The sequence below is a fragment of the Opisthocomus hoazin genome, chromosome 23 (assembly GCF_030867145.1).
Source record: "Opisthocomus hoazin isolate bOpiHoa1 chromosome 23, bOpiHoa1.hap1, whole genome shotgun sequence".
Classification (NCBI taxonomy): Eukaryota; Metazoa; Chordata; class Aves; order Opisthocomiformes; family Opisthocomidae; genus Opisthocomus; species Opisthocomus hoazin.
This window is the reverse complement of record NC_134436.1, coordinates 5,459,456-5,486,788: the sequence shown is the minus strand read 5'-3', so window position 1 is coordinate 5,486,788 and position 27,333 is coordinate 5,459,456. Positions and strand designations below refer to the sequence as shown.

At 46.3% G+C, this 27,333-nt stretch overlaps 1 protein-coding gene across 1 annotated transcript in view; it reads left to right on the top strand.

The window, feature by feature from the left end:
• CTNNA1 (catenin alpha 1) overlaps window positions 1-25,705 on the top strand; it is a 119,942-nt gene extending 94,237 nt beyond the window's left edge. The window contains exons 11-18 of the mRNA XM_075442013.1: window positions 2,105-2,261; window positions 7,726-7,926; window positions 9,039-9,190; window positions 12,059-12,169; window positions 13,663-13,844; window positions 14,621-14,726; window positions 21,081-21,215; window positions 23,737-25,705. Coding sequence (XP_075298128.1) covers window positions 2,105-2,261; window positions 7,726-7,926; window positions 9,039-9,190; window positions 12,059-12,169; window positions 13,663-13,844; window positions 14,621-14,726; window positions 21,081-21,215; window positions 23,737-24,024 — 1,332 coding nt within the window. The 3' untranslated portion in view covers window positions 24,025-25,705. The remainder of the gene's footprint in view (window positions 1-2,104; window positions 2,262-7,725; window positions 7,927-9,038; window positions 9,191-12,058; window positions 12,170-13,662; window positions 13,845-14,620; window positions 14,727-21,080; window positions 21,216-23,736) is intronic.
• Window positions 25,706-27,333: the final 1,628 nt, after the last annotated feature.

Below are 27,333 nucleotides of genomic sequence, written 5' to 3'. Positions count from 1 at the left end.
TGTGCTGTTGACGAAGATTAATTGCTCAGACAGCAGCCGCTGCTGTCCAGACATACATCACGCAGGTACACAGGCCATATGTTCTTTTGGCATTAATGCTGACCTGTCTCAGTGCTTAAAGGATGTTTTCATATCTGGTATTAGCCAAGGCAGCTAGAAGAGAGCAGGAGAAAATGTCCTGAGCGTTGGTATCGCTATCTTCTCTGTTTTGGTAGTTACACGTACTAGCAGGATAAAAGCTGAGAGCAGATTGCTGGAGCATTGTCTGGTTTACGCATTTTGTTTCCAGGACAATTGTTATTTGGATTCATCTTCATAAAACTTTGGATATCTAGGTTTTGATTGATAGATTGATTGATAGATTCATTACATCAGTCGGGCTGGGGCAAGAAATGGCAGTAAGTAGACTTAAGAAGCGGGGCTCTTGAGCAGAGGACAGATTTCCTTTTCTAAAACCTCTGTTTTTGTTTGATTTTAAATGTTTAAACATAGTTTTCTTGGGTGCTGCAAGGCTGTTTTTGGGGCTTTCAGGATATGAGAACCATGATCTTAACAGACAGCGTGAGTGAGGGTAGCAGAGGACCATGGCTGGCAGCAGGTTTCTGCGTGAGGGGTTGTCCTGGTGACTGCAGCTGCCTGTGCAGAAGGTGTGACTTCAGGGGCTGCTTTGAGGAGAGGGAAGCGGCAGAGGACCCCGCATCGGTTGCGAAGGACAGGGGCACTGTTGTTATTGCCAGGGTTCAAAGGCATGTTTCATCCCCGCAGGTCTCCTGAACAGTTTGCCGCTCATGCCAAATTTTCTCGCGTTTGTCTGTGTTATCAAACCCGTCGAGCTCATTTTGATTTGTGACCCAGGCTTGCAGCCTCCGTCTCCGGAGGCAGGATGGTAGCATGGAGAGCAGTATAGCTTTTCTGTGGGTTTCCCTCGGTCAGTGCTAATTTCCAGCATCCCTTGGGTGAAACAGCCTGCTTCGCCTGCCTGATGCATTCAGTGCCAGTGTGATATGTTTGACATCACTATCATTTCCATGTTTAGTGAGTTATATATTTTTTTAAATGCTTTGCGACACTTTAAAATGAAGCAGGTAGAGAAAGCAGATTTTGGAAAACCAGGAACATCTGGTGCTTGCATGTTTTGTTTGGCAACTTTTGAAATTAATATGGTCCTAAAGTAGAGAAGAAAAATTACATGTTAAACTTATAACTTCATTAGCTTTGGCTCTAAGGTGCTTGAAAACAAGGTTAGGGTTGTCTGGTCAGTCTGACTCTGGATGGTTTCTCCTGCCTGGTGTGTTTCCACGTCATTCTGCTGGAGCATAGTGCAGCAAGAGCAGGAGCAGGCTTTTGAGATTGCTTTCTTCTCACACCCAAGGAGGCTTTTTTGGTCATTTAACTGACCAATTAGTTGGCACAGTATAAACAAGCAGTATGTGTAGCATTTGTTCTGCTTAGAAAATCAAGGATCTGGAGTACGTTACAGTCTTCGGATTTGAAGAAAATTAGTAGGGGGGTGTTCAGGAGGAGCATCAAATAGTATCCTCTCCTCCTGTTCCTTGGGTAATCTGGCTCTTCCACAGCCATAACAGAAATCTTAAGGTACTGTAGCAATTACTGACAAGGTACGGAGTAAAGCTTTAAGGAAAAGAAGATAAATACAAAATTATCTTTAATTTTTGTATTTGTATATTGTTTCTACTTCAGATTGTGTAAGCTTAATCCTTTTTTGACCTTTTTTCTCAGGTTCTGGCAAGTAGCTTAGGAAATGCAGCCTCCAGTGTATAAATGTCATCCTGTCTAAAATATTTAACAACTCAACCTGCACTGAGAAAGCAACACCTTTTTAACATGAGCTGTTAAAGAAAGGTGAAGCTAGTTTGTGTGAATACTTGCCAAGTGTTCTTGCATGTAATAACTAACCATAATAAATGTGGAAGCAGGTATGAGTTGGATATGAGAGCAACAGGATAAACACTGTTGTGTTTAAACATTAAGTTTCTGAAAACGTATTAAACTTGCTTTGTTTCTGTTGAGTTCATTGGATAAACATATGGAAACTAATTGTTTCGTTAAGGGTATGTTTTAAAAATCCAGAGGTGTTTTACAGGTCATTAATGCTGCACTGGCTCTGGCTGCTAAACCCCAAAGCAAGCTGGCTCAAGAAAACATGGATCTCTTCAAAGAGCAGTGGGAGAAGCAAGTCCGCGTGCTGACGGATGCTGTCGATGACATCACGTCCATTGATGACTTCCTGGCTGTGTCAGGTAATCAGGGGTTCAATCTCAGAAATAATCAGTTCTCATAACTGAGCTTATTCCTGGAAACGAGCGGTTTCTGCATGTGTTCTGCAGTCTTCTTGGGTTTTTGGAAGGGGTGGTGTTGGTACGCTTCACCTGGCAGGCATCGTCTTCTGCCAAGCGAGGTGCGAAAATAGAGCAGGAGATCTTGGCACAAGGAGAAGAGGTATTTTTATAGTGTGAAAAAAGCGATAGTTTAGTTCAGCAGGTACTCTAGAAACCTGTCGTTGCACTTACAGTGCGTACATGCATAAATGTATATATTTACATGTCAGTAGACAGATCAGTTTAAACATAACGAAAGACACTTTATGTCTGAAGATTTTGAATTGCTAGCTGAGCTACCGATGAATTACCATCTAGCTGCTGCAGACAAACCTCGCTGGTAACACTGGGGGAAGTAGAATGTGTTCAAGTTACAAACTAGCAAAACAGATGATCCCTCATTTCACCTTAGGCTCTTCCTATGTAAACAAAAATGAATATCAAATCGTGGTTGTGCAAGTGAGTTAAAATAAAACTGCTCCTACAAAAATTGTTCTGTGAATATTTTTAACCATGTCAACTTCAGTAAATTTTTTTAAAGTTTTTAAAAAAGATTGGATAAATTTTAATCGATTAATAATTCCATTTGGCAATGTGCTTGCCAAGGTAATCTGTTTTATCAGCATCATTGATAAAGACCCAGTGTTAGCTGCTGTGACCTAGAAACAAGGGGGCGTTTTTATTTCCACATCCTGTAATTCTGCTCTAGTCAGATGATACGGTGATACAGCCACGTGAATTGTGTCTGCAATAGCGTTCACAAATTACCACTACAAACTGAGGGTTTAGTTTTCCTGGTGTGAACGGGCTTGGGCATCTCAAGTGACCTAAAAGCTCTGGTTGTAAAGAGGCGTTTTGCAGGGACACGTGTGGCATCAGAAGTACCAGGTGAGCAGATGCGGGAACTGTAGACAAAACCTTGCAGGTCTGAATTGAAAGACCATGGTTTGTTTTTTTTATTTTAATATTAATAACGTTTCTATGGTGAGTCACCTGCATTATCATACGTGTTGTACTGTGGTTCCCTGGGTTCTGAATACGAATTTTCTTTGCGATGAGTTAGCATAAACTTATTAGGCAATTGAATGTCCTACTTCTTTGTATCTGTCTGCGTGGTTGTTGTTGCAGCCGTAGCTGAAATTGCACAGCTGCGAGGAGCCTATTTCTGGGGAAATATATTTAGAGAGAATTGTATGCTGAAGTCCGCAGCTCAACTTGGAGTTTGCCCACAAGTGTACAAAACATTTTAAAGAGAAAAAGCTCTTAGTCTGTGAAAACGCAGTCGGTATAAAGCTGCCTTACTGTATTTCACTTACAGGTGTGGCTCAGAACGGGTCGAGCCACTGGAACTGAGTGGTCTCCATCCTCGTATAGGTGATTGGAGGAGATGGGTACTCTGCTCGTAGGGTGACAGGTTATGATGCTGGCCCACTGCTGAGTTGCTCGGAAGGGGCCTTCAAGGGCTTGGCAGTAGGCAGGGAACATTTCTTTGATGAGGCAGTGGCGGGCTGACTCAGGAGAGAGTTCACCTCGAGTGCGTGCTTGCCACCCAAAATGAAGCTGAGGAAATGCTGTAGTTTAACACTGCTTCAGATGCTCGAGAGCATTCAGCAATTATTTGTATGTGCTGTGCTATCAGAGAGAGGTTAGAAAAATATTAAAGCAATAAATATTGCTATAAATATTATTTGTTTGAACTTTGATAAATGTTTTCCATATAAATGCCACAACTCCAGTTCATCTGCTAAAAGTCCGAACATCTCTTTGGATAAAATTGTGACTACTATGATTGATACCAGGTTCCGTTTGGGGTTATTAGGATGTTTGTGTGTAGTAGGGTTTGATCAGTTACGAGCTGGGATGTAAGCAGAATTTAAAAGTGCCCTTGTGGGTCTGTGTGTGTGTATAGTAGCACATTCCTACAATGTGGCGGGCTGTCCATCACGAAGCGTATGCTTCATTGTTCAGCTTATGCTACAGAATTGTATTAATTATGCACAAGTAAAGGCTTGATGGAAGAGATGTTGGGGTTAGATAATACCAGAATACCATACAAGAATAAGGATACTTAAATGCAGTGTTGCGGATAAGCTTGTAGGTTAGAATATTTTGTGAAGGGCTTAGCATGTGAAAGGCCCTGTTGAGTTAGGACAACGGTCTGGCGGTGGCCAGTTGTCAGTGTGTGGGAGATTAACAGCAGAGGAGTTCTTTAGACTGAAGATCTTTCCTACACACTTCCCAACCATGAGTAATTTGTGGCTCAGGGAGCTCCAGAATCAGGGATTCTCTCTACTGAACTGGCCTTGACAGATTTTTCCCATTTAAGCATATGTTAGTTGCTCTTTTGACCAGTATAAACCGCTGGTATCTCCATCATCCTGTGCAAAGTTCACAGCTTAACTGTGCTCTGTGCGGAGAACCTCCTCAGTTTTGCATTCTCGCCGATTTGCTTCGTTTGGTGCTCCTAGTTGTAGTAGAAGATGGTGAAGAGGTTTTTTCCCTCTTCGTTTTCTTTGTGCTGTTTGTAAATGTACAGGCTTCTGTCACACACTCAGTCAGTCATCTCTTTCTCGACTGCAGTCTTTGCCTGTTTCATTATTCCTCATTTCAAAGCTCTTGTGTACCTTCTGCAATTTTTATCCCTCTTGTCAGTGCCTTCCCTAAGCACTCTGGCTGTGTTTCTGTGCCCACTATCTCTGTTCTTTAGAGCAGCTGATGATAGCACTGTGTAATTGTCAAATTCAATGTTCTGAAATTACCTGAATCTCCTTTGAAACCCTCTAAAAAAATAATTCCATTTGCTGCCTTCTGTTCCTGTGCCACTGACAGGGGTTTACGCAAGAGACTGCCCGTCACAGCAGAGCTATTTCGTCTTAAGAGCCTCCAGATGAATATTGCCTAGGCCAGATAATTGTCCTTCTTCATTACAAGATGAATACTGTATCTACAAGTATGAACACTCAAGTAGTTGTTCCATAACCATGTCTGCTGGCACTGCAGCTTGATGCGGTTCCTCCAGTGTCCCCATCAAGAAAGGGTCTGCCATGGAAATTGTTCTAAGACTTTCCATAGGAGACGCAGCAGAGAAGCAGAATTACATTTGTGCATCTGTGGCTTTGTCTCCTGGCTGTTGCTCTTAGGTTTTGATCTCCTGCAGCCCCTAGAGTCCCTCTCAGACTTCTTGGGATGTTTGGAAAATGATTTCTTACTCCCCATAATGGGCACGTGGGTGGAGGTAGAATGTGTTTGGTGGGGGTGGATTGAGGATTGACAGTCATGGGCAGCTTTTAATTCCACCGGCTTTTCATGGCTTTATGTATTTCCTTGTTTGATCTAAAAATCACTTTTATTGGAAAAATGTCTTTCCTCTTACCTGGTTGCCAAAGCACACCATTTTTTCCCTGTAGTTATTTCAGTAGGACAAGATCCCTTTGCCATTGCCTGTGTTACAGTCTGTGCTATGTTCTGTCGCTGTGAGGTGTTTCTCCTGCTCAGCAGCAGGAAGGCTGTAAGCGTTGATGCAGGACGGCATCACCACGCACCCGAAGGTGCGTCAGCGTTTCTTGGGCTCTGCCACCCAAGCCTCAGCAGATGGCATTTTGTGCCAGACACTTGTGGTCTGTGTGCCTGTAGGACAGGTAGCAGTGTGTCTATATGCAAGCACACAGCACAGTGTCAAATCTGATTTGTTATCATGCAGCTGGAGAGTATAAGCAGAGGGAATGCACCTGACAGCCCCGTACTTCCTCGGGGCCCCTTGCAGACTGCCCCGTGGGGGGTTAGCTCTCCGCAGAAGGGTTTGTCTGGCCACTTTGCATCTGCGAAAGACATTTAGTGATCAGCAGGCATTTAAATATTCATCCTCATTTTGTCCATACCTTTTATTAGAGTTCGTATAATTCAAAGAGTCTTTTAAATGGTCTGTGGCTAAATTTATTCGTTAAAGAATTCAAGCAATAAGCAGTCTGTGTTTTGGCCTGATGCTGATGCTTTTTGTTTTACGGTTGCAACTTGCAGGGATGTCTGTCTCTTGCCTTAAATACTGAAAGTCTGCGTGCTCTCTGCTGCAGCTCTTGCACCTTGGCTGCCTGCTCACCGACTTGTCAAATCACTAATGAACCTGCGCGTCTCTCTCTTAGGGCCACATTCTGCCCTCAGCTGAACTTGTTCAGGCTGAGTTGCTTCAGAGGTATTGCACAAGTGTATTTTTCGTCCAGGTTGCTTACAGAAGTCTTGCACTGTTGCACCTGGCTCTGTTAATTTTATATAAATTCAGTGGAACTCTTCCAGCAGCCATCCTTTCAGCCAGTTTATACAGATCCTCTATCAGTCAACTCTGTGTGCTTCTCGTCTCTACCAACTCTTGCAAAATGGCTCCTTTACTACCTGCATAGGGAATAAAAGCCACTTCAGTGGCACGGATTGGCAGTGCAGCATGATTAAGTCAATGGTAAGTAATGCTGGAAAGCATTTTAAGGACAGAGCAGAAATGTTTCCAAGCTGGTTTCTTACCAAGCAGCCCAAATGCCGATGTTGGATGACAATGTCAGAGCTTTGGTACTGGTATAGTAAAGAGGTCTCTAGTAGAGTTTGGAAGACCTTTTGGGTAGGTTTCCCCAGATGAGGATCCCAACCTCTTTAGGCATCTTAAGAAAACTCTTAGGCTTTTTTACTCATTTTGGGCCTCTTCAACTTGATAAATGGGGGAAAATACCTCTGTATAAAAAAGAGAACATATATTATAAAATTAAATTGCAAACAGAGGTCTTGGCTTTATTTTCTGTTCTAAAGAGGCAATGAGTACTCTTGTCACTGGAACACTTTCTGCATAAATCACGGCATATGTTATGTGTCTTAAATTCGAATGGAGGGCTAACAGTTTAATGTTCTCTGATGGTATGTGTGTGGTTGTAGGAAAACACTATGTAGGAAGCTAGAAACGTGCAACAAGTGCCCCAGTCTATTAGAGCGTGGGGTGGATTAGGTGTGGCCCTGGGGAGGGTGCCTCCTCACCCCACGCACGAATGGGAATGATGGGGGAGTGGCTTGCGGGTATTTGGAGTAAGGGCTTTGGCAGTCCAGGGGAGGAATATGGAAAAAAACACACTGGGGGAGAATTCAGCTGAACTCAGCTCTTCTGTTGGTGAAATCGAGTACAAACAGGGGCAAGAAGTGTGGATGCCAGTAGGTGGAAGGACTGGGGTTTTTTTGACACCTGGTTTGGAAGGGCAGCTGTTTACTGGTCATAGCAAGCTTAAAAATTAATACTTCACAGCATCTCACTGGAGGTTTTATAGAGCAAGTCACAAACTGAGAAATTGCAATGCTGATGACGGCAAGAGAAAAGAAGATATTACCATCTAAATTCTCCTTCTTTTACCACCAGAGAATCATATTTTAGAAGATGTAAACAAATGTGTCATTGCTCTCCAAGAAAAAGATGTTGATGGTTTAGACCGCACAGCTGGTGCGATTCGAGGACGTGCTGCTAGAGTCATTCATGTTGTCACTTCTGAAATGGATAACTACGAACCTGGAGTCTACACTGAGAAGGTGCTGGAAGCGACAAAGTTACTGTCCAACACAGGTAAGAGTCGGTTACTCCCAAGATCCCTGAATTCGTCTTGTTTACAGCCTTACAAGCGACCAGGTACTAATGTACCTGTGAAATCCATTAAAGATTCCATTTACATACTATAATGAAAATTAGTGGGAATTATTTGCAGAGCTGTTGCAAAATGAGAAATGTAATTTTGCTGTGTTGACTGGCTTAAAACTCAGCAGTGCACAAGGTCTCCTTGAATGTGCTTGCTGTCACTGTCTGAGCTGCAGAGAGCTAAACACCAGGGAATGAGTCCCAAATTGTGAGTCAGGGCTGGAAAGTTAGGCTGATCGTCTTGTGGTATTGTACCAGGCTCTGCAAGTGTTCAGGATCCGGAAAGATTTCTGCCACGTTGGCCCAGCAGAATATGTTTTGGGTACTTTAGGATAAATATTGTAAAGTATCTTTATAATTGTTAAGCAAACATTGTAGGTCATAGCCCCCCACCCTAAATGATAAATTAGGGTGTTTCCTGTGAACTACCTGGTAACATCCATATAGGGTAAGGAATGGTTCTGGTTGCTTCAGTGAGTGCTCTGCCAACCATTAGGTGTTGGTTTTGCTTTAATTACAACTTTGATGAAGAATCAAGAGTGACACTGAAGAAGCGAACAGACTGTAAATGGTTCTGTGATGTTCTTCCTGGGGTGCAGTGAGTCACTGAAGTACAGCAGCGCAACCTGCCCTCTTGTAGTGCCTTGTTAAACTTGAGCTTCGTAGTGGTAATATTTGGGGGGGGATTTTCCCCAAAATTATGTGCATCTGCAGGAAACATTAAACAAATGCTTAGTATTTTATCGTGTAATTTCTAACTGCTTCCGCAGGTGTTTTCTCCTTGTCCAGTAGAAGGATGTGATAACTTTTCACTGTCTTTAAGGAGAATAAAAAAATAACAGAGTAAACAGAAAGTGAAGAGGACTGAGACTGGGGCTACAGTATTGGTGTCCTTCTATAACAAATGTTTTGAATTGAAATGGAACCATGCAGAGTTCCCAGCCATAGTTAACAACGAAGCACACGCATGTCTTTCACAGGAGTGTGTAGCAGAAAATGGCCCTGGGGTGGGGGCTGACTGTTCCTTTGTGTTCCTAATGCAGTTATGCCGCGGTTTACTGAGCAAGTAGAAGCCGCTGTGGAAGCACTGAGTTCAGACCCTGCTCAGCCAATGGATGAGAATGAATTTATCGATGCTTCACGACTGGTGTATGATGGAATACGAGATATCAGAAAAGCTGTACTGATGATCCGGGTGAGTATAACTTACTTAAAGAGCGTTCTGTTTTTCTGCTTGTCTTCCCCTACCCTTATTGAACTGACTTGCATCAGTTTTATTGAGAGCAGACAGCGTAAGGTTTTCGTTCAGCTCATATTAACATTCTGAGTCTTAAAAACTGCTTATCACTCTGTGAAGTACTTCAGAAGTACGTTTTGATTCAAACTCATTAGACAGATCTGAGCATCAGTGGTAGCCAGAGTTGTGATGGTAAATACCCTTCACGCATCTTTTGTAATATCATGTTAGCGCCTTGGTTGTTAATGTGCTAAAAATCAGTGACCTTTGATTTAGAAACAGCAAGTGGATTCTTTACTATAGATGCTTTTTGATGGTTTGAGAGATTAGAAATGAAACCTGATGGCTCTTTATTAAGTAAATTTTGAGAATTAATGCTAGTTAGTCAAAAGCAGGTTTAGATGAGTTCAGTCTGTAGTTCGTAGAGCATGTAATTCGTTAATTGGCTAATCTTGGTAAACAGGGACCCGTTCACAGAGGCTTTGTCTCTTCTGTGCTTGCGTGTTTTGGGTGTGGTGAGTGTGACTTGGAAGTCCTAATTTCTGGTAGATCAGGCAGCATTAGACTGGTAGGAGGCGTGCGGGGAAGATGCAGAAGGGCTCTTGCAGTTGATTGAAGGGATGCAGAAAAGAAAGTTCTGGTTGAGGCTGACCTGTGGGCATAGTTCTTGAATCTCAGCGTGGTAAAAATGGGCAGGAGCCAGACACAGCAAAAACAAATGTGGGGGTTACATTCCTTTTTTTCTTTTTCCCATGTACCCCTCTGACGCAGACATAAATGCCTTGCAGAGAAACTGTCTTCATCTTTCAGAACGGTAACCATGGCAGATGCTTTTTGGTAATAAGTAAATTGAGGGCATACAGCCCCAGAATATATGTGATTATAGTAACCATTGCAATAGTATCTTCCATGCTTGCTACTTAAAGCAAAGAATCAGATGGAAAATCAGGAGGAAAGCTGACAAGCACATATGTGCTCTCCATACAGTTTTTTTCAAACTTAACCTTAGGATTTATAGACAGCCAATGTTAGATGAAGATATCAGTGCTTTCCTGCTATGCAGACAAACTAATTTGATTCACCCCCTGCTAAAGTCCTTGTTATTCGGGACAGGACAGCATGAGTGCCAATTCCACGTCGTCAGTAATTAGCCGAGCTGGCGATGCCAGGAGTCCTGACGTTTCCCCTTGCGCCGCGTCTGTAATGTCAGGGTGCCACGGCTTTATTGCAGCTGCCAGTAGCTAACGGCAGCTCACTGGTGACACATCAGCGACCTATAAAAAAAGTTAAAATGTTAGTATGTGTTCTCCAAAGGGCTGTAAGGTCTAGAGTGTATTTAGGAGGAGAGAGTCATCCAAATGGAGATGCCAGGCCACCGCTTCTCCAGGGCTTTGTCTCACGCTGGACCACGGGACTAACCCCGCTGTCTGGGGGATGCTCCTAAGCTCGGCTGGGAACACGAGCTGTTTCACTTGAAGCTTTGTCCAGTGGCACTTGTTCTCTACAGGAACCAGAAGGAAAAGTCACTCGAACACCTACCTTTTGTGTCTATGCAGTGTATTTTCAAAACGAAAATCTTGCTGTGTCTGTGGGTTAGTGAAGTAAAGCCCTTTTCTCCCTGATCCCCAGGCAATCTCTCATCACCCCCAGAGGAGTTATTGCCCTTGATGACAGGTTGAAATGCAGAATTACACTTCATATGCCCCAGACTGTTTGGGCCATAGAATGGATGGGCAGAGAAGTGGGTCTGAGAATCCTGAACGGTTTCTAAAGATGCAGCAGAAGAGTTTTCTCTTTTTTTTTTTTTTCCTAATTTTTAAAATATTGATACACTGAGCTACTTATTAGTGTATGTCCTTACGCTGATTTTGTGGATATAGTCTGTTCTTCAAGGCACAGAGAGGAGATGGTGCTGAAATACCCTAGGTCTTGATTGTCAACATAACTGTCTTTGCTTTTTTGGCAACTATTTTGTGTCTCCGTCTTTATTTTAAGTGTATCGCAAGATGTCTGTATTGGAAAACAAGCTTGTAAGATTCAAATCATGCAAAAGAAATCTGAAGAAGGGGGACTTTATTTGCATCTTATCTGTTAATCACAATTTGTTGCGTTTATCAGTGAGGTTCTTTGTTGATGCATCTCTGCAAAATTGTCATGAAGTGCCACTCTAGGCAAAGATGTAGTATTTTGACAAACATGCTGTTTAAACTTGATAAGCTTTATAAAAAGTTTGCCAGCTATAGACTGGCAGTAGCAAAAATAAATCCTAGGCAAGCAGAACTAGGTCAGATGTGTTTAGCCTACAGCATAAAAGCTGGCCCTTACTAGCTAAAAATTTTCAGCTTTTCCTGGGGGATAAGAATAAATTTCGATGTATTTTATCTGTTGTTAATTTAGTCGATGCTTTGATTCATAATTGTGCTAAAGACGATGTCTGTGGTTTTGAACCAGTCCTTAAAGCTGTGTGCAATTCTAGCTTCAGAATCTCAAGTGGAGCTTTTACATTTAACCAACTCGCAAAAATACTGTTCGTTTTGCAAAAACTTTTTTTCTGCGTTTCACATCCTGAGTGCATTTGTGTCCTGACAAATCTCAGATGTTTAGTTACCGGTATGTAATTTTGGGGATCCCTGTGGTGTTTAACGTGAGCAGACAAGCATATATAATCAGATGTGTTCACAAGCTGGATACAGTCCCTTTTTGTTGAAAACATGGAATAATTTTTACCTTCACTTATTTCCATTCTCTCTGCCTGAAAAACAATATTCTTGTTGATTTGTAGAGCCATTAAATCTTTTGTTTGACTCTGAATTACTCTTTCCTCAGACTCCTGAAGAGTTGGATGATTCTGACTTTGAGACTGAGGATTTTGATGTCCGAAGCAGAACAAGTATTCAGACTGAAGATGACCAGCTCATTGCTGGACAAAGTGCGAGGGTAAGGACGAAATCTGAGCATTATGAAACTCTGACCTTTCTTCAAGAAACAGTTCAGCTCGCTTTGAAAATCCAGGTTAAATTTTGGGGGGATGGTGGTGAAAACGTTGGACCAGAAAACTGGCATTATTTTGTTTCCAGTTTTCTTCTGAAAAGGACGTTAAGTGAAATGCAGCATGTGGTGGTCTGATGGACATCAGAAATGTCTGTATTTTATTTTGGATGTTCTGAAAGATCAAAATCCTTTCAATACCGATGAACTACTTTATACTTTGACATCGCAGGCATTGTAGGCACTGCTGTTTAATTAGGTGGGCTCGTGCAGGGAGATACAGGGCGAATTGTACTAATGTCATCTTCAATGGGCAAATAGGAAGTTTGTGGGCAAGAAATAGAGGACTCTGTAGTTCAGGCATTTTTTACAAAATGGCTTCTCATGCGCGTGTTGGTGTGCATTTGGCCACTGAGCGTTTCATCAAGACAATGTTGAGAGGAGCTCAAAAATGAAATCGTTTAAAAAACTGCATTTCCTATGGCTGCTAAAAATGAAAGCATTGATAGGCAATATATAATCATGAATAGGTGAAAACTTAAAACAGTACATTAAAGAAAAAACAGGCCTTACCTAGTGTTTTTATCTGACATGACCCCTTCTGGATCGATAACAATTTACGCTCTTGGGAAAGTGCCATGAAAGACTTCTTGTGAACACTCTTCTAGCCTGAAACCAGGCAAGAAGTAGCTAGGCCTTATTTATCAAACTTCTGCCACGTTGGCTTTGGAATTATACTGAGAGTATTTTTTATGCCTGGTGCAGACACTCTCTATTCCTGTATCCCTCTCTTCCCTTTTATTTAAATGCAGACATTAGCATGGCTGCTGCCAGAGGCTTTTTTGTACTGAGGACTCCTTTCGACCTGCTCCTGGAGGCATGAATGCTCCTACTATTTATGAAGGCAAGGGCACTGAGTCTCATATGGGCTGTAAATATAGCCTAATAGATTTTATTCAGGAGTAGGCTCATACTCTTTATTTTCACTTACTCTTTCCTCAGTATGCATGTTTCAAAATAGTACATCTAGCTTTTTGCATGAAAGAGTATTTCTTCTGTGCATTGCAACACTGAAAGATACCCAAGTAGAATTTCCTTTTAAAACTCTTCAATTTTGTAGAAAAGGCGAGTCCCTCCTCTTCATGCGGATTTTCTTTGACGGATGGTAATATCTGGCAAACTTGTTCCGTGTCTAACAGTTTTATCATGCAAATGCCCGTGTTTCAGATGTCAACTTGTCTTTCTGGGCACTCTTTCTTAAGAAAGACCGTAAACTTTGGTTCAAAATGGAACAAAACGGTTCTGTAAAGACTCTAGGTAGAGGAAGGCTATTAAAGTTTTATCCCCCATCTACACGACTTAAATTGGTTATTAGTGGAATGTTCCAAAAAGCCTTCTACAAGCGGTGGCATAATGCAATGTGAGAAAACTCTCTCTTTCAGGCTATCATGGCTCAGCTCCCTCAAGAGCAAAAAGCTAAGATTGCTGAGCAAGTCGCAAGCTTCCAGGAAGAAAAGAGTAAATTGGATGCTGAAGTATCAAAATGGGATGACAGCGGTAATGATATAATTGTTCTGGCAAAACAAATGTGTATGATTATGATGGAAATGACAGACTTCACCAGGTGAGTCTTTTTAATTTGTACACACACCACCTTCTCTCAGAACTGGCTGGGATGCTGAGCTTTCAATGAAATATTTTGCAAGTACTCTTAAGAGTCTTTCTTCTTATAATTTCCTTTAAATGTTACCCTATTAAAGCCTGCGTGTTAACTTGGGAGATGCATTACTGTGCAGTGACTGGGTGGTAATAACTGTTTAAATTGATCTATAGATACACAGCCGTTATTGCCTGCCTGCCTGTCTGTCTTTATTAAGGGTGATTTTTGTCCCAAGGAATATATATATATATTTGCTCAGTTCCTTAGAACATTAAATTCTATGGGCTTCTTGATATTGCTATACTGCAGAAATAGTTCCTAGTACAGTTATTTGCAAAAGAAAGACAGGGGTTTTGATGCCTTTTGAAATTCATTTACCAGATTTTATACAACACTGTTTTTTAAAACTTGATGTTGCATTCCATAAAAATTGCAAATCTGTCTTCTAAAACATTATCTCTTATCATCATTATTGCTTAAAAGAGTAAAATCTAAGATGTTAAGATGTTTTTATTCCTAGGTTTAATAAATATGGGGGGGGGTGGGGCTGGAAGGGGGAAATTGCCTTGAAAATGAAGGTGCTGTAATGGTTACACCTGCCTGTTTCTGTGCAACCTTATTCATGCAGTTGGGGTGAGGAATCACTTCCAGTACTGCATGGAACAGGAGGAGTAAAGCAGCATATAGTTTGCTCTTCGGGTTTTCTGGTGCTAAAAGGTAGACTCCATTCTGTTGTGCAGAGGTAAAGGTCCACTGAAAAATACGTCAGATGTGATTAGTGCAGCCAAGAAGATTGCAGAGGCTGGGTCAAGGATGGACAAGCTGGGACGGACTATTGCTGACCATGTAAGTCACAATTCATTCTTGTAAGCCTCCAGCACAAATGAGCAATAGGAGATCTTTTAGTACAGCAGACATGATGAACAGAAGAAAATGTGTTTAGTTTTGAGGTTTGGGGGTTTTCAAAACTGGTTTTCCGGATTTGCTGCTGGAAAATTGTAGCCTTTTCTTTGCAGCTGCTCTCCTGCCACCCTCAGCAGAGTGTAAGCAGCTAAATATGTCCAGCGGTAACACTATCAACTCCTTGGCTTAAATCAAGCACCTGCCATTTTAAGGTAGCAATATGCCAGCACTGCTTCGTGTCTCATAGTATCTAGGCCAGATTCTTTAACCGAACAGGACTGAAACTTGGACTCGTGTTGCTTCTGTCATGCTCAGAATATGCCCAATGCTCTCCAAACCAATGATGAGACTGCGTAGGCAATGCCATAATTACTGCACGTGGCCTGTTGCTCAACCTTTAATATTATTTTTGAGGCAGCTTTTTAATATTAACAATTTTCAAATGCCCCAGAGACTCAATGGTGAGATTGCCAAAACTCTCTAGCGTTTTCTTCGTTGTCTAGTCAGAGTTGATGAAGACTTTGAGCAAGGCACATAGTGACCCGGGCATTTTCTACGCTGTCCCAGGCTGTTGTGCATGCTGTTGTGCTGTATGTACAAAGGGAGTTGAAAAGAATTCTAGAGGATTGAATGAGCACGGGCCAGCTCTGGGTTTTATGCAATGGATCTGCCTGTCCAGAGCCACTTCAGAAACTGGCTTGGACCAAGCAAAAGCACCTTTGGTCTTGGTCCACACCCAGATTGCAGAGAAACGTCAGCATGAGTAATAATACTCTGCCTTCAGGAGAGACCCTGAAATGCAGGTAGGTTAAGTCTGAGATCATGGCCTCAATTTTGTTTTGTACAGCTGTCGCTTGCTTTTCAGTCCTCTGAACGTAAATTCATAGTGTAAGGTTTTACATAAAACCGTGTCACTCTGGAAGTAAATCTTTGTAATGCAGATCTCTCTTTAAACGTTGCATCCAGAGGATGTTGTCTTCACACTAATTTATTAATGATGCAGTGAGAAATGTTCGATGGGGAGATAAAAGTTGAAAAGTGCTTTTTAAAGTGGGTCTCCGTGCTATAGCATCTTGACAGCCGTATTTCTGGAAGAATCAGGTGCACTGCAGCCGTAGGTAAATGAAGCAAGGAGCAGTTTGTGTTATCGATCTCAGGGGATCTTGGGCTGAAGGTTTACAATGCCTTTTTTTTTTTTTTCTTTAATTCACATGTTCTATGTAAACTTGGTGTACGGTTTTCTGCACTGAGCCATTTCAAAATATAGAAGAAAACTAAATGGCTCCTTTTAGTAGAAGTAAGGTGCTTAAAAATGTAAAAGATTAAGCACATGTTTGAAGATAAATATGAGCAGGACTGTACAGTTAGTCATTTTGACAAGAATATAGCGCTTTTTTCTCCCAACTCTGTACTCTGCTAATACTTTCAGCTTGCATATTTCATTAGCTATGCTTACATACTCTTTAGAAGCTTGTAGTGATCTGTTAGTGTAGAAGTGTCTGACAGTTACAGAGGACGTACAATGCAGCCATTTCAGCGGAGCACTAATGCCTTCCTGTGCCTAATATGGGCTTTTAACAAATGGATGGGTTTTTATGTCCTGTTCGCCATGTGACACCGGGTGAATCATGACCCCTCGTGTTAGTGTGTCAGGAACTCCTAACTCCTGCCGTCAGACAGTTTTACAGCACATTTCCTTTGAAACCATAAAAGCTATTATCCAAGGTATTTCACGTCTGTTGAAAAGCGTCTAGCCATCAGCCGGCAAATTTTCCCAAAGGTGTTCCATCCTTCACTCAGAGCGGCAGTCCGCTTGTTTTGAATGGGGGAATATGAAGACGTTACGAGTGCGACACAAATGAAAATGGTTTGCAGCAAGACAGTGATTCTCCATATTATTTTTTTCCAGTAAAGCGCTCTTGCTGTCAAGACTGGTCCCTGCGCTGGCAGGCTGGTCCGGGGGTGGCTCCGGGAGCGGGCTGATGGCTGTCCTGGCTGGCAGCTGCGGGCATGCAGGGCCACGTGCCTGTCCTGCCGCCGCAGCCGCTTCCCCCAACGCCTGCTTGCAGCTTCTCTGACCAAACGGTGCCGAGCCCAGCTGTTAGGTAGCGCTGGCGGGGGCATTTTATTGCAAATTGTTGGCACAGCAGTGTTCACACCCCAAACTGGAGATGGAGTGGGAGGAAGGAAAGCCTCTGCGGCTGCTCGCTTACACCTACCAGACGTGTGGGGATGGGGGTTGTGTGCTTGTCGTAATCAGCACACACCACGGGAGAGCTCTTCTGTCTTTCCCTGCCCCTTTTCTTTGTAAAAAGGGAGAAAAAGGTGATTCTGCTTCTCCGCAGGCTCAGCTGCGGTGGGAGGAAGCAAACGTGTGTGCATGTTTGCACTGTCCGGGATGGATCCTGGGTTTGGCGAGGAGCAGCCAGCTTCACTTTTGCTAACAACCACCCCTGAGTCTGTGGCAGCATCTTGTTCTGGGGGTTTGGGGAGGCGAGGGTGTCCCCCGACACACGGGTTTCTGTCTGCAGTGCAGCGATCCGCTGTGACCCTGTTGTGGGAATCCTCCCAAGCTAGCGCTGCAGGCGGGGGGTTTTGTGGCTGTGGCCGGTGTAGGTTAATACAGTAATGTAATCTTTCTTAATCAGTGTTGAAATTGTTGCCTTTTGGTTTTTTTGGTGGTTTTTATCTGAGTGTTCCTGCGTAGGAAAGGACAGGGCTCATACAGGCACCCGCAGTGCCTTTTGTTGGTGTTCTTTTTTATCTTGCGTTACATCTCTATTTAAACATCATCTGTCTTTGAACTGAATTCTCGATTCTGCTCGTAGAAATAGCACACACAGTACAGGATCTGGTTTTCCAACTCGCGTCATATTGATATATACAACTGAATAATATTTCCTGTTCCACTGTTTCCCCCACTGATGTTTTGCTGCCTCCTTCAGCCATTGGTAAACATGCGGCAGCCTCTTCCCTTGAAGAGTGTCTTTCCTTAAACGGTTTCCATAAACTCACAACCCATAAAGTACCTGGAATTGTTTAGCGGTCCTTCTGACGTGCCGTATTGTGCATTTGTCAACATTCAATTCAATCTGCCGCTGTGCTGCTCGTTCGCTTTGTTAGATGAGCTGTTTGGGAGATGGAGAGCTTTTTCCAAAATGGTAATTTCAGCTTTTCATTAGCTCTTTGGCCGACGCTATTTGTGGACTTTCTCTAAAACATCGTGTACTCCTGACTAATATCGATTAGCTTAAAAAATTAACCTGCAAGCTTTGCTGCTTCGTTATTCACGGTTTTCACTTCACTGATGGAAGCAACATGCCTGTGTAAGAGCTGCAGATTCTTTGGGCGTTGCGTTACCTTCCTGGGGACCAAGAAGGTGATTTCTGGTAGTTTATGGACACTCAGGTGCCCATAAAGCCATCCCAGTCCCTGTAGCCCGTGTTCCCCAGCCTGATGTGCTTGTCCCAGCTTGCCAGAGCTCCCGCTGTAGTGCCGTGTGTGTGTGCGTGTGCTGCCGTAGCTCGTGGCTCAGCAGCCTGCCACGCGCAGACACCTCTACGTGCAGCGTACAGTACAGCTGCTTTGGCTCTGCTGTGCCGGAACACCACGCTGGCTTCAAAACCCCACTTGTTCTGGCCCTGGAAAAAAGCAGATGCATTGATTAGCTGCACCCACCTTCCTTTCAGAGCTCATTGTCTGCCATGGGAGATCAGCTGTGGGAAGCAGATGCCCCGTGTGAGTGTGACCCCCTGTTTGCACAGCACTGCTTGTGCAACACGGCGGGCTGTTCTGGTGCAGTCTCCTGTCGTGCCTTTTATATATGGGGAAACCTTGGCTCCTGCTTCCATCTTGCACAGCTCGAGCTGTAGCTAAGGAGAGAAGGTCTGCAATGAGAATTAGGGCTCAGGCCCTACCGCTGACACCCAAGAGGAGATTTTTACCTTGCTCTGGAAGGAGAGGAGAGGCTGTGTGGCCATAAGCAATAAATCTGAGCTTGAGTGAAGCATTAAGTGGTAAATTGGTGCCACATTTAAGGTTATTCTTCCAAGCATGCCGTGTCCATTATGAATCTTCATTTGATGGTCCGTTGTACAGGATCAGGGTAGCAGATGAAATGGGATTTTGCTGTGAGCAGGGGTGAGTGGAGAAGAGCTCTCGCAGGCTGTGCAGCTCGCTGACTCGCAGCAGGGTCTGCTCAGTGGGAAGAGCAAGCGGGTGCTGGGTGAAGAGAAGCGAATGCCGCTTAGAGCAAGCGCTCTCCTTGCACGTCCAACACCGGCAGATCACTGCGGCCGCTGTGGTTTCTGTGGAGTTGTTGGTGCTTGTCTGGAGGCAGCCGGTGCCCGGGAGGGGCTGGTCGGGCAGCCCTGCCGCTACCACGCTGCCCGGAGGGGAGAGGCGGGGGTGCTGCGCCCTGCTTGCCGTCGAGCGAAGCTGTGGGGCCGGGGAAAGGCATTTGGATTTTGTACATGTGCGCGTGGGCTGCTGGAAAGCCTGCATTTAGTGACCGGGAATTGTGTGCCAAGACCCTGGATGCTGGAGATGTGTGAGTTTCTGGCTGGGGTACAGCTGTTACAAAGGGTGGAGATCACTGCGGGGTCTGCCTTTAGCCCTGTCCCTGCTCAGCGCCAGCTGAATTCCTGATCTGCTGGTGCAGTGTTAGAGGTGAAATAGGGCTGGGTACAACGCTGCCTGCCTTAGAGTAGAAAACTGAAGAATCATTGCGAGTCTGATAATTGGTTTTGCCCAGGAGACCTGTGAATGCTCAGGGGGAAGATGAGGAGATGATGCACAAAGTGGCCATTTCAGAGGAGAACAGTGCACTGGAGCTCACAGCGCGGTACAGCTGCTCACACGTGCTCTGGAGTTCAGGGCTTAAGCTACGCTGCGTTTGACACAACGCAGTGTAAAGCACGTGAGCCTTGAAACTCAGGGTGTTCCGTGTGCGTGACACCCAGCTCTAAACTCCCTGCTTCGGTCAGAAAGGTGCGTGCTGTCGGCGTGGTGTCCTCACCTGCCGGCACCGGAACAGGACCTGTCGGACCGCGGTATGCCCGGCATCCCTATTGCAATGGCTTCTGCCATCATGAGTTCATCCAGACTGGCTGAAGAATCTGCTGCCTTGGGCGCTGCGTGCAGCACCGCCAGCGACGCCTGGAGCTGGGAGCCTGCCCGAGCGCTGCCCCAGTCGTGAGCTGTGCAGGGCCCAGGCCAGGAACGTGGCACACGCGCCCTGGGTTTGTTCAGCAGCAGCGTGAGAGGCTGGTGGGCCAAGGGTTTGTGGAGCTCGGTGCGTGCCAGCTGCTTTGTTCACCGGTGCTCGTACAGCCCCAGCGTGCCAGTAGATCTGAGGTGGCCCGTTACTCTCTGGAGAAGCAGTGCTGGCCACCATCCTCGCTGCCGTTTCTACAGATACCGCAGGACTGGCGCCGGTAGTGAAAGGCTTCCCGTAGCCTTTTTGTCTTAGGCTTGCAGATCCCACTTTGGACTGTGGCTGCCCCTCAGCAGGGCTGCTCTTGTGGTGAAATCCAGCGTGAGACTGGCTCATTAATCATCTCGCCGCTCAGCTCTGCAAAGCGAGGGATGGCCCTTCGTTTCTGTCCGAGAAAACAGCTTTTGGAACTGCACTGCAGTCGCCGGTACCTACGTAGTCTTTCAATTGCAAAGCTGAAAAAGTTACTTTTATCTTATGGATGAGTGCTTCAGCAAGCACTTTAAAAATTTTATTTCATGCCTGGTGAGGAATCTAGTTTCCACACTGCTAAGAAATGGGAGCAGAAGTCAGGAAAATATCTACTTTGCTGGGTATAATTGAGTAACTGTCGGGTTTATGATTTCCTAGCTTTAAATACTTCAGATTGGAAATTGAGGCTGGATTTGGTAGCATCTGCTCGCTGCAACTTCAGATCTTGGATGTCAAATCATTGCTGCTGTGTCCTGTACATTTTGTAGTTAATAAACCTGCTCTGGAAAGGTTAGGTGGCCCTCCTCCTCGTCCTCCTGCTCCTCGCGTGGAGCTCGTGGGCGGCCGTGCAGCTGAAAGGATCCCGGCGAGTCTGTCTGGTGGCTGCCCCCGCGCTCTGATAGCCGGTGTCTATTGCTTCTGGTTTTTCTGTGTATTTGGTGATGCCCATGGATTGCTCAGCTGTCTGTGAAAACCAGAGCACAGCAGGAAGTGGAATAATCTTTGGAGCACGTTTGCTGTTTCGAAATGGAGTTGTCTCGTTTCTCCCCAAATGATTTCTGTTCCCATTTTTGTGATCACAAAGTAAAATGTCGCCTTTGTTTTCGCAGTGCCCCGACTCTGCGTGCAAGCAGGACCTCCTAGCCTACCTGCAGCGCATCGCGCTGTATTGCCATCAGCTGAACATCTGTAGCAAGGTGAAGGCTGAAGTTCAGAACCTCGGAGGGGAGCTGGTTGTGTCTGGGGTATGTATGAGCGATGTCATGCCCGGTGCGCGCGTTTTTTCTTCCAATTATTCCAAACTAAGCTTTTGTGCTAAACCATACAGAATACAGACGAGATTTTGGAGCGTTCAGTCAAAGTTTTAGTGTGTGTAGAGTGTATGGCAATGCCTGCACTGCCTCGTTGTTCTTGGAGGAAACACTCACTGTTTGAAAGGGGGGGAAATACAAATGCAGACTTCACTTTTCATTACTCAGCTGTGTTTGTAGATGGATTCACTTTACCTTTGTGTAATCTACTGTTTTTCCAGACTGTTTTTCACTCCCAGTGAGGTTAAATCACTTTAATCAGCATAGCTAAGCCTACCCTATGTCTCCGTGCAGCCTTGGAACGTGCTGGGGTCCTGCAATGCTCCTGAGATGGTAATATTTCAAAAAAGCTGTGCCCTGAAGAGTGCAGGGGTTTTTAGTGGCTGCTCTGCTTTATGACAGCTGAAAGCTGCCGTAGGCCAGCCTGCTTCCTCCTTCTAGCCATTACTTAGCAAATAATTTTTTCACTGTAGTTCATGAAATGCTTCCTCCTAAGAGGAATCTATGTGACGGATATTTGGGGAGTGGAGCTAAGTTCTTAGTTTCTTCTGGCCTGTTCTTCCTTGCCCTAGAGGGGTGTGTTTGATCACATCCACGTCATGACTGAGGTAGGAGGTTTGAAGAAGGGACAGAAACGGCTGATGGCCCACTATTGCTATCCGAATCCTGAAAAGCAAATGGAAAAAAAATTACCACCTCCTGCCATTCAGCTGTTTCAAGTGCTTAAGCTTATTAGCACATCCTTTTTCCCCTCCAACAAGCTAGAATTGCAGAATGAGTGCTTCAGGACAGCGGCAGCCGAGGGAGGTCGGCAGCAACTGAAGCAGTGGTGGCGATGGACCACACTTGCCATAAGCTCAGGACCTTCGCCCGGGAGATGGGCTCCTCCGCTGCACCTCCTGCTGCGGCCAGGCCCACAGCTCCCATCTCCAGCGCGGCGGGGCCGAGTGAGGAGGTGTCATGAAGCCTGTTGCTGTGCGTCTCTGTTGCGTGCCTGGTGTCCTGCTGGCTGGGAGGCTGAAGGCACCGTGCTGTCAAAGAAGCAGATGTGTCATTGTGCAATAACACGTACTCCAGGGCTTCACTGCAGTTACTCAGTGTCTTCAGAATTTACGTACCTTCTCCCATAAATCAGTTACATGAACAGGCTGGCCTCTGTAGTCTGATCTCCTGGTTTTATCTGTTCTCCACGAGTCTGTCCACTGGGGCCAGATATTGCCAGTAGTAGTGTTAAGCTGCTGTCCAATGATCAGATGAAGACCTCTGCCAGTCCAGGGACCTCACCTGTCGAAAAGTCACATTCTTTTCAACGTTAACATCTTCCCCCATCCATACGCCGCAGAAATTTTGTGAAAGCAGAGCTATACCCAAGGCAGTAAGAGCTTGCACCCTAAGCAGTCTGACAACTCATTTACGAAGGTACCTCCCTGCTTTTGTTGCGTTTAACGTGATTCTTCCTGCTGTGAAGATTCACGAAACAGTCACATGCAAGGAGAGGGTTTTCCAGCATGGTGACTGGGGCGAGGAGAGCAGACAGCGCTGGTTTGCTGGAGGGCGCGGATCAGATCTGCCGCTGTGGTACTGAAAACACAGCCTGGGGGAAAGGAAGGTGCCAGCACCATAAGGCGAGCAGCCAACCTCCCGCTCTGTTTTGCTCCTAGAGAAGCAACGGCTGCAAGGTTTTTCCCAAAACCTTCCGTAGATGTCTACAACGCGGGGACTGAAGTGCGTAGAGGCAGCTGAGCTCTTGTGTGAGCTTAGCAGAGATGCAGAGATCCTGCCCGAGATGAAACCCTGCCCAGACCGTTTGCCATTCGCAAGCCGGAGGTCCCACCTGGAGCAGGGCACTGCACCCAGAGAGGTGGGCTCCAGCTGAGGTCGCCTCAGGGGTCCTCCCCTCGCTCTTCCACCCTGCCCCAGTTGCGGCTAAAGCTTCGGCAAATGCACTTTTTTTTTTTGCTTTTCCTTTTCTCATGTTAATGCTCTTGTAAATCAGGAGCCACCTGGGCAAGGGCTCCAGGCCTGGCTGAAGATGCAGTTGCGTGCGTTCCTTTCCAGTACAACTTAATATTCTAGGCTGATTGAAATATTTATTACCAGTGATTAAGATATTACTATAGCTTTATTAATTTCATTAGAGAATAAGCTACTGTTAAAGCTTAGTCACAAAAGCAAACAGCAGCATACAAATCTTGCCGATTGCCATGAATATGGAAGAGGCACAGATAATGGGCGAACGCTGGAATGCGCTTTGTTTGGTGGCACAAGTCAGGTTTTTACCACTTTTGTGTCCAAAATAAAATACTGCCTTGAATTTGGAACCTCAGATTGCAAAAGCAAACCCAGAAGGATTGGTTTTTGAGTGCTTTTACACCCCAGGACTGTCGTGCTTTCTGGAATACCGCGTGTGGGGGGGTTTTCCGGCGTGTAACACGTGCGTGTTCGGGTTTGGCAGGTGGACAGCGCCATGTCGCTCATCCAAGCCGCCAAGAACCTGATGAACGCGGTGGTGCAGACCGTCAAGGCGTCCTACGTGGCATCCACCAAGTACCAGAAGTCCCAGGGCATGGCTTCGCTCAACCTTCCTGCCGTCTCTTGGAAGATGAAGGCTCCGGAGAAGAAACCCCTGGTCAAGAGGGAGAAACAAGACGAAACCCAAACTAAAATCAAGAGAGCGTCCCAGAAGAAACACGTTAACCCGGTGCAGGCTCTCAGTGAGTTCAAGGCGATGGAGAGTATTTAAAGAGAGGTCTCTGTCTTGGTTATTTTTTTCTCTAGCCCACTACTGCTATTTCCAGAACTCTACCTTTAATATTCTAAGGATTTTTCAAAAGTTTACTATCCCTCAAAATGTATTTACTTAATATAATTTTGATAACTTTTGTTTAGATTACGTGGGGAAATACTCAAATTTGCAAGTCCTATCCACATAGCTTCAGCCTGCAGAAGTGTGTTAATTTAGATTGCTTTTAGATTTTGGGGGTGTATTTCTAGCAGAAAATTATTTTGTATAATCTAGCTTTAAATGAAATATTCTATAACCAAAGAGGATTTTACAGTAACACTAACGGTTAACACTAATAGTTGAATCATGCTACTCAGAGACTGCGTTTTTTCATTGTGATCAAGAGAGGAAAATTAGATCTTTTCACTCTAAAAAAAACTAATTGAAGTACTGTATGTATTAGTGTATTCCTGCTGTTGGGGTGGAGGGGGAACAAGCTCGGAGGAGCCTGACGCTCCAGCAGGCGCCAGCTGCGCTGCCCCCAGCGTGACCACAGCTGGAGAACCTCTGGAGCAGCCGTGCCCCTGCCCGGGCTGGGTTCTGCGCTGCGCGGAGCCGTGCGCGGCCGAGTGACGCGGCTGCTCCCGGGCTGCGCGCCGGCCGCGTGTCCGCCCGGCCGCGAACACGCGTGCGGGCGCCCGCGGGCTGCGTGGCCTCCGGAGGGGCTCGCGCCGGCGGCGCTGCCAGGGAGCGCCCATCGCTTCGGCACCCCACGGGACGGGGGTTTAATGCCTGGTTACAGATTGCTGATGTACGTCACCGTGGGACACTAATAAAGTTGCTTTTACCAGCCGGTGCGTTGTGGTGCCGTGAATGGAGCCGGCTCCCCGCCCGCCCCGCGCCCCTCCCCGCATTCAGATGCAGATCGGCTTTCTGCGCCTTTCATAATTGCGCTGCGTCCCGCCTTGGGCTTCCAAAGGCACCCAGCAAATAATGTTTGCTCAGGCTGCAATTTAGACTATACATTATTTGTGATAACTGTAGCTACAAGGTATAATTTTGCTGTCTTATTTAAATTTTATGAATTTCAGTGTGCTTTACACGTACCAATAAAGTCCAGTATGGGAGAAAAAGCGCTTGCGCAGGTCAGGGTTGTGTTTGCTGTTTCTGTAAAGCATCCATTAAACCGGAAAGCAGCCTGCTCCGTGGTTAATGTTTTAAACCGCATCTGAATTTTAGAGCTGATCCTTGGCAGCGTTATGTTATAATTTTATTTATCTTGATCAGCTTATAATTTACTATATCAAGGTTATTGCTGTCGTGGTACCAAAGTGCTGATCAGAATTAAGCTAAATAGTTCCTCGGATACTTTTGCCAAATTTATTGTGTTTCCAAGCATTCTTGAGTACAATAAACAGCTGGATTAGATCCTGGGTTCCACACGCCTTTAACGCCTAAGCAGGCCTCTGCCTGGAGGGTGAGCGAAGGGGCCGGGCCCACTGGCACTCAGGAGCGAGTGAAACAGAGAAGCTGTAGGCAGTGTTGTCTTATGTGTAGTTATTGGCTGCTTTTATATGATATGATATCTTTTTTTCTCTCCTGGTATTAATAAGGTTACTTTCCCTGGGCTGTTCAGTGGCTCTCTCCAAAATAAATACATTGCTCCCCCCAAAATGCAATCTATTAATGAGCTTTTAAAAAATACCCCATCTATTAAGATGTACAGATAGATTTGTATGTATTTAGCTTTTAAATAAACATTAGTTTATTTATGCTACAAACTTTTCGAGCATCAGGCTGGCGGCGCGTTGGCCGCAGCCGGTTCCAGAGCCCGGCTGGGGGCGGGCGGCGGAGGGAGCAGCACCGGCTCCTCGCGGGGCCCGAGGTGCTGCCAGCGCGGGGCTCGGCGCCGTGAAACGAAGGCGAAGGCGCTGGTCCCGCAGCGTCAGGCGCGTGCCGTCTCCAGCAGCAGCTCCCGAGGGAGCGCGGCAGCAGCTCTGCGGGGCAGCGGCGCGCAGCGACGGGGGCCGGACGCCAGCGACGCCGTAGCTGTATTAGAGAACCAGCTGAAAAGAATTACAGTAATTACTGCTCGATGTAATTAAGCGCTGGGGGAGGGCTCATGCTGCGGTGGTGCGGGGTGGGCAAGCTTTCCAGCCATGTTCCCTGGCGGCGTGTGGCGAGCGGAGCCTCTGTGTCCTGTCCCGTCCTGTCCCTGCGGCTCAGAGGAGAAGAAATGGCGGGGCTCCGGGGGCTGCAGGCCCCCTGCCCACCCGTGTGTGCGGGTGGGAGCCGGGCACTGCCCGAAACACCCCAAATACCTGTGGAACGGGAAGGGTTTGGGGTTTGGTTTTCCAGGCTGTGAGGCCGTGTCCCAGCCCTCCTGCCCGCCCCGGGAGAGGGGACCCGGCTGCGCGGGGAAGACGAACCCGCACCATCTTTTGCAGGGTGTGAGTGAAACCACGTGAAATCCACGGGAGATGGTCTTACTCCAGATTTCAAGTGCCCTTAATCCAATTCAGCGGTGACTCAGGCCACTCTGAATTTAGGCCACTTAAATTGTGTGCGAAGGCTTCGCAGCCAGGTTCCGTGCTGGTTAACGAGTGCCTTTTCTCCTCAGCTTTGCTGCTGCCCAGCTCGGCGCCCGGCCGGGGGCTGGGACTGGACAGGCACTGGAAAATCCCCAGTTTGGGGAGTGGGGCTGGTGCTTTGGGGAGGGAAAAGCCCCATTAAGGCAGATCGGCTGCTCCGGTGCCGAAGGCTCGAGGCTTCCCTGTGCGGCGGATGCGGGAGGCTGGCGAGCACCCCGGGGAAGCACGGCCGGTGGCCACTGCGCTGAGCCCCCTCCCTGCCCGCCGCACGCCGGGGTTCGGGTGCGAGGGAGCGCGGGCTGAGCCCGCATCACCCTCCTGATGCTGCTGCGGGTGCGCAGGGCAGCGGCACTGAGCCTGGGGGACCCCGTTGGCTCCTGTCAAGGGTGACAGTGCGTCCCCATCCCACCTCCTCTGCCCTGGAGCCGCACAACTGCACGGTCCGGTGAGCCCTGCCCAGCGCAGGACGGGCCGGTCCCTGTCCCCATCCCTGTCCTGCCCGCAGCCGCCCGTGGCCCTGCCGCTGCCCCGCGCTGCCGACCAGCAGCGCCATTTTGGGAACAAGGCTGGCGTTAGTGGGGACGTCAGCCTGGGCTGGCGTTCGTGGCTGGGGAAGTCGGCCCAGTGCTCACCCGCGCCTCTCCGTCACCCTCCAGGGACACGTGGGGACACACGGGGCAAGGCGGGCAGGCTGCTCCTGGTCTGGGCTGCAGCCCCAAGGCTGAACCTTGGCCAT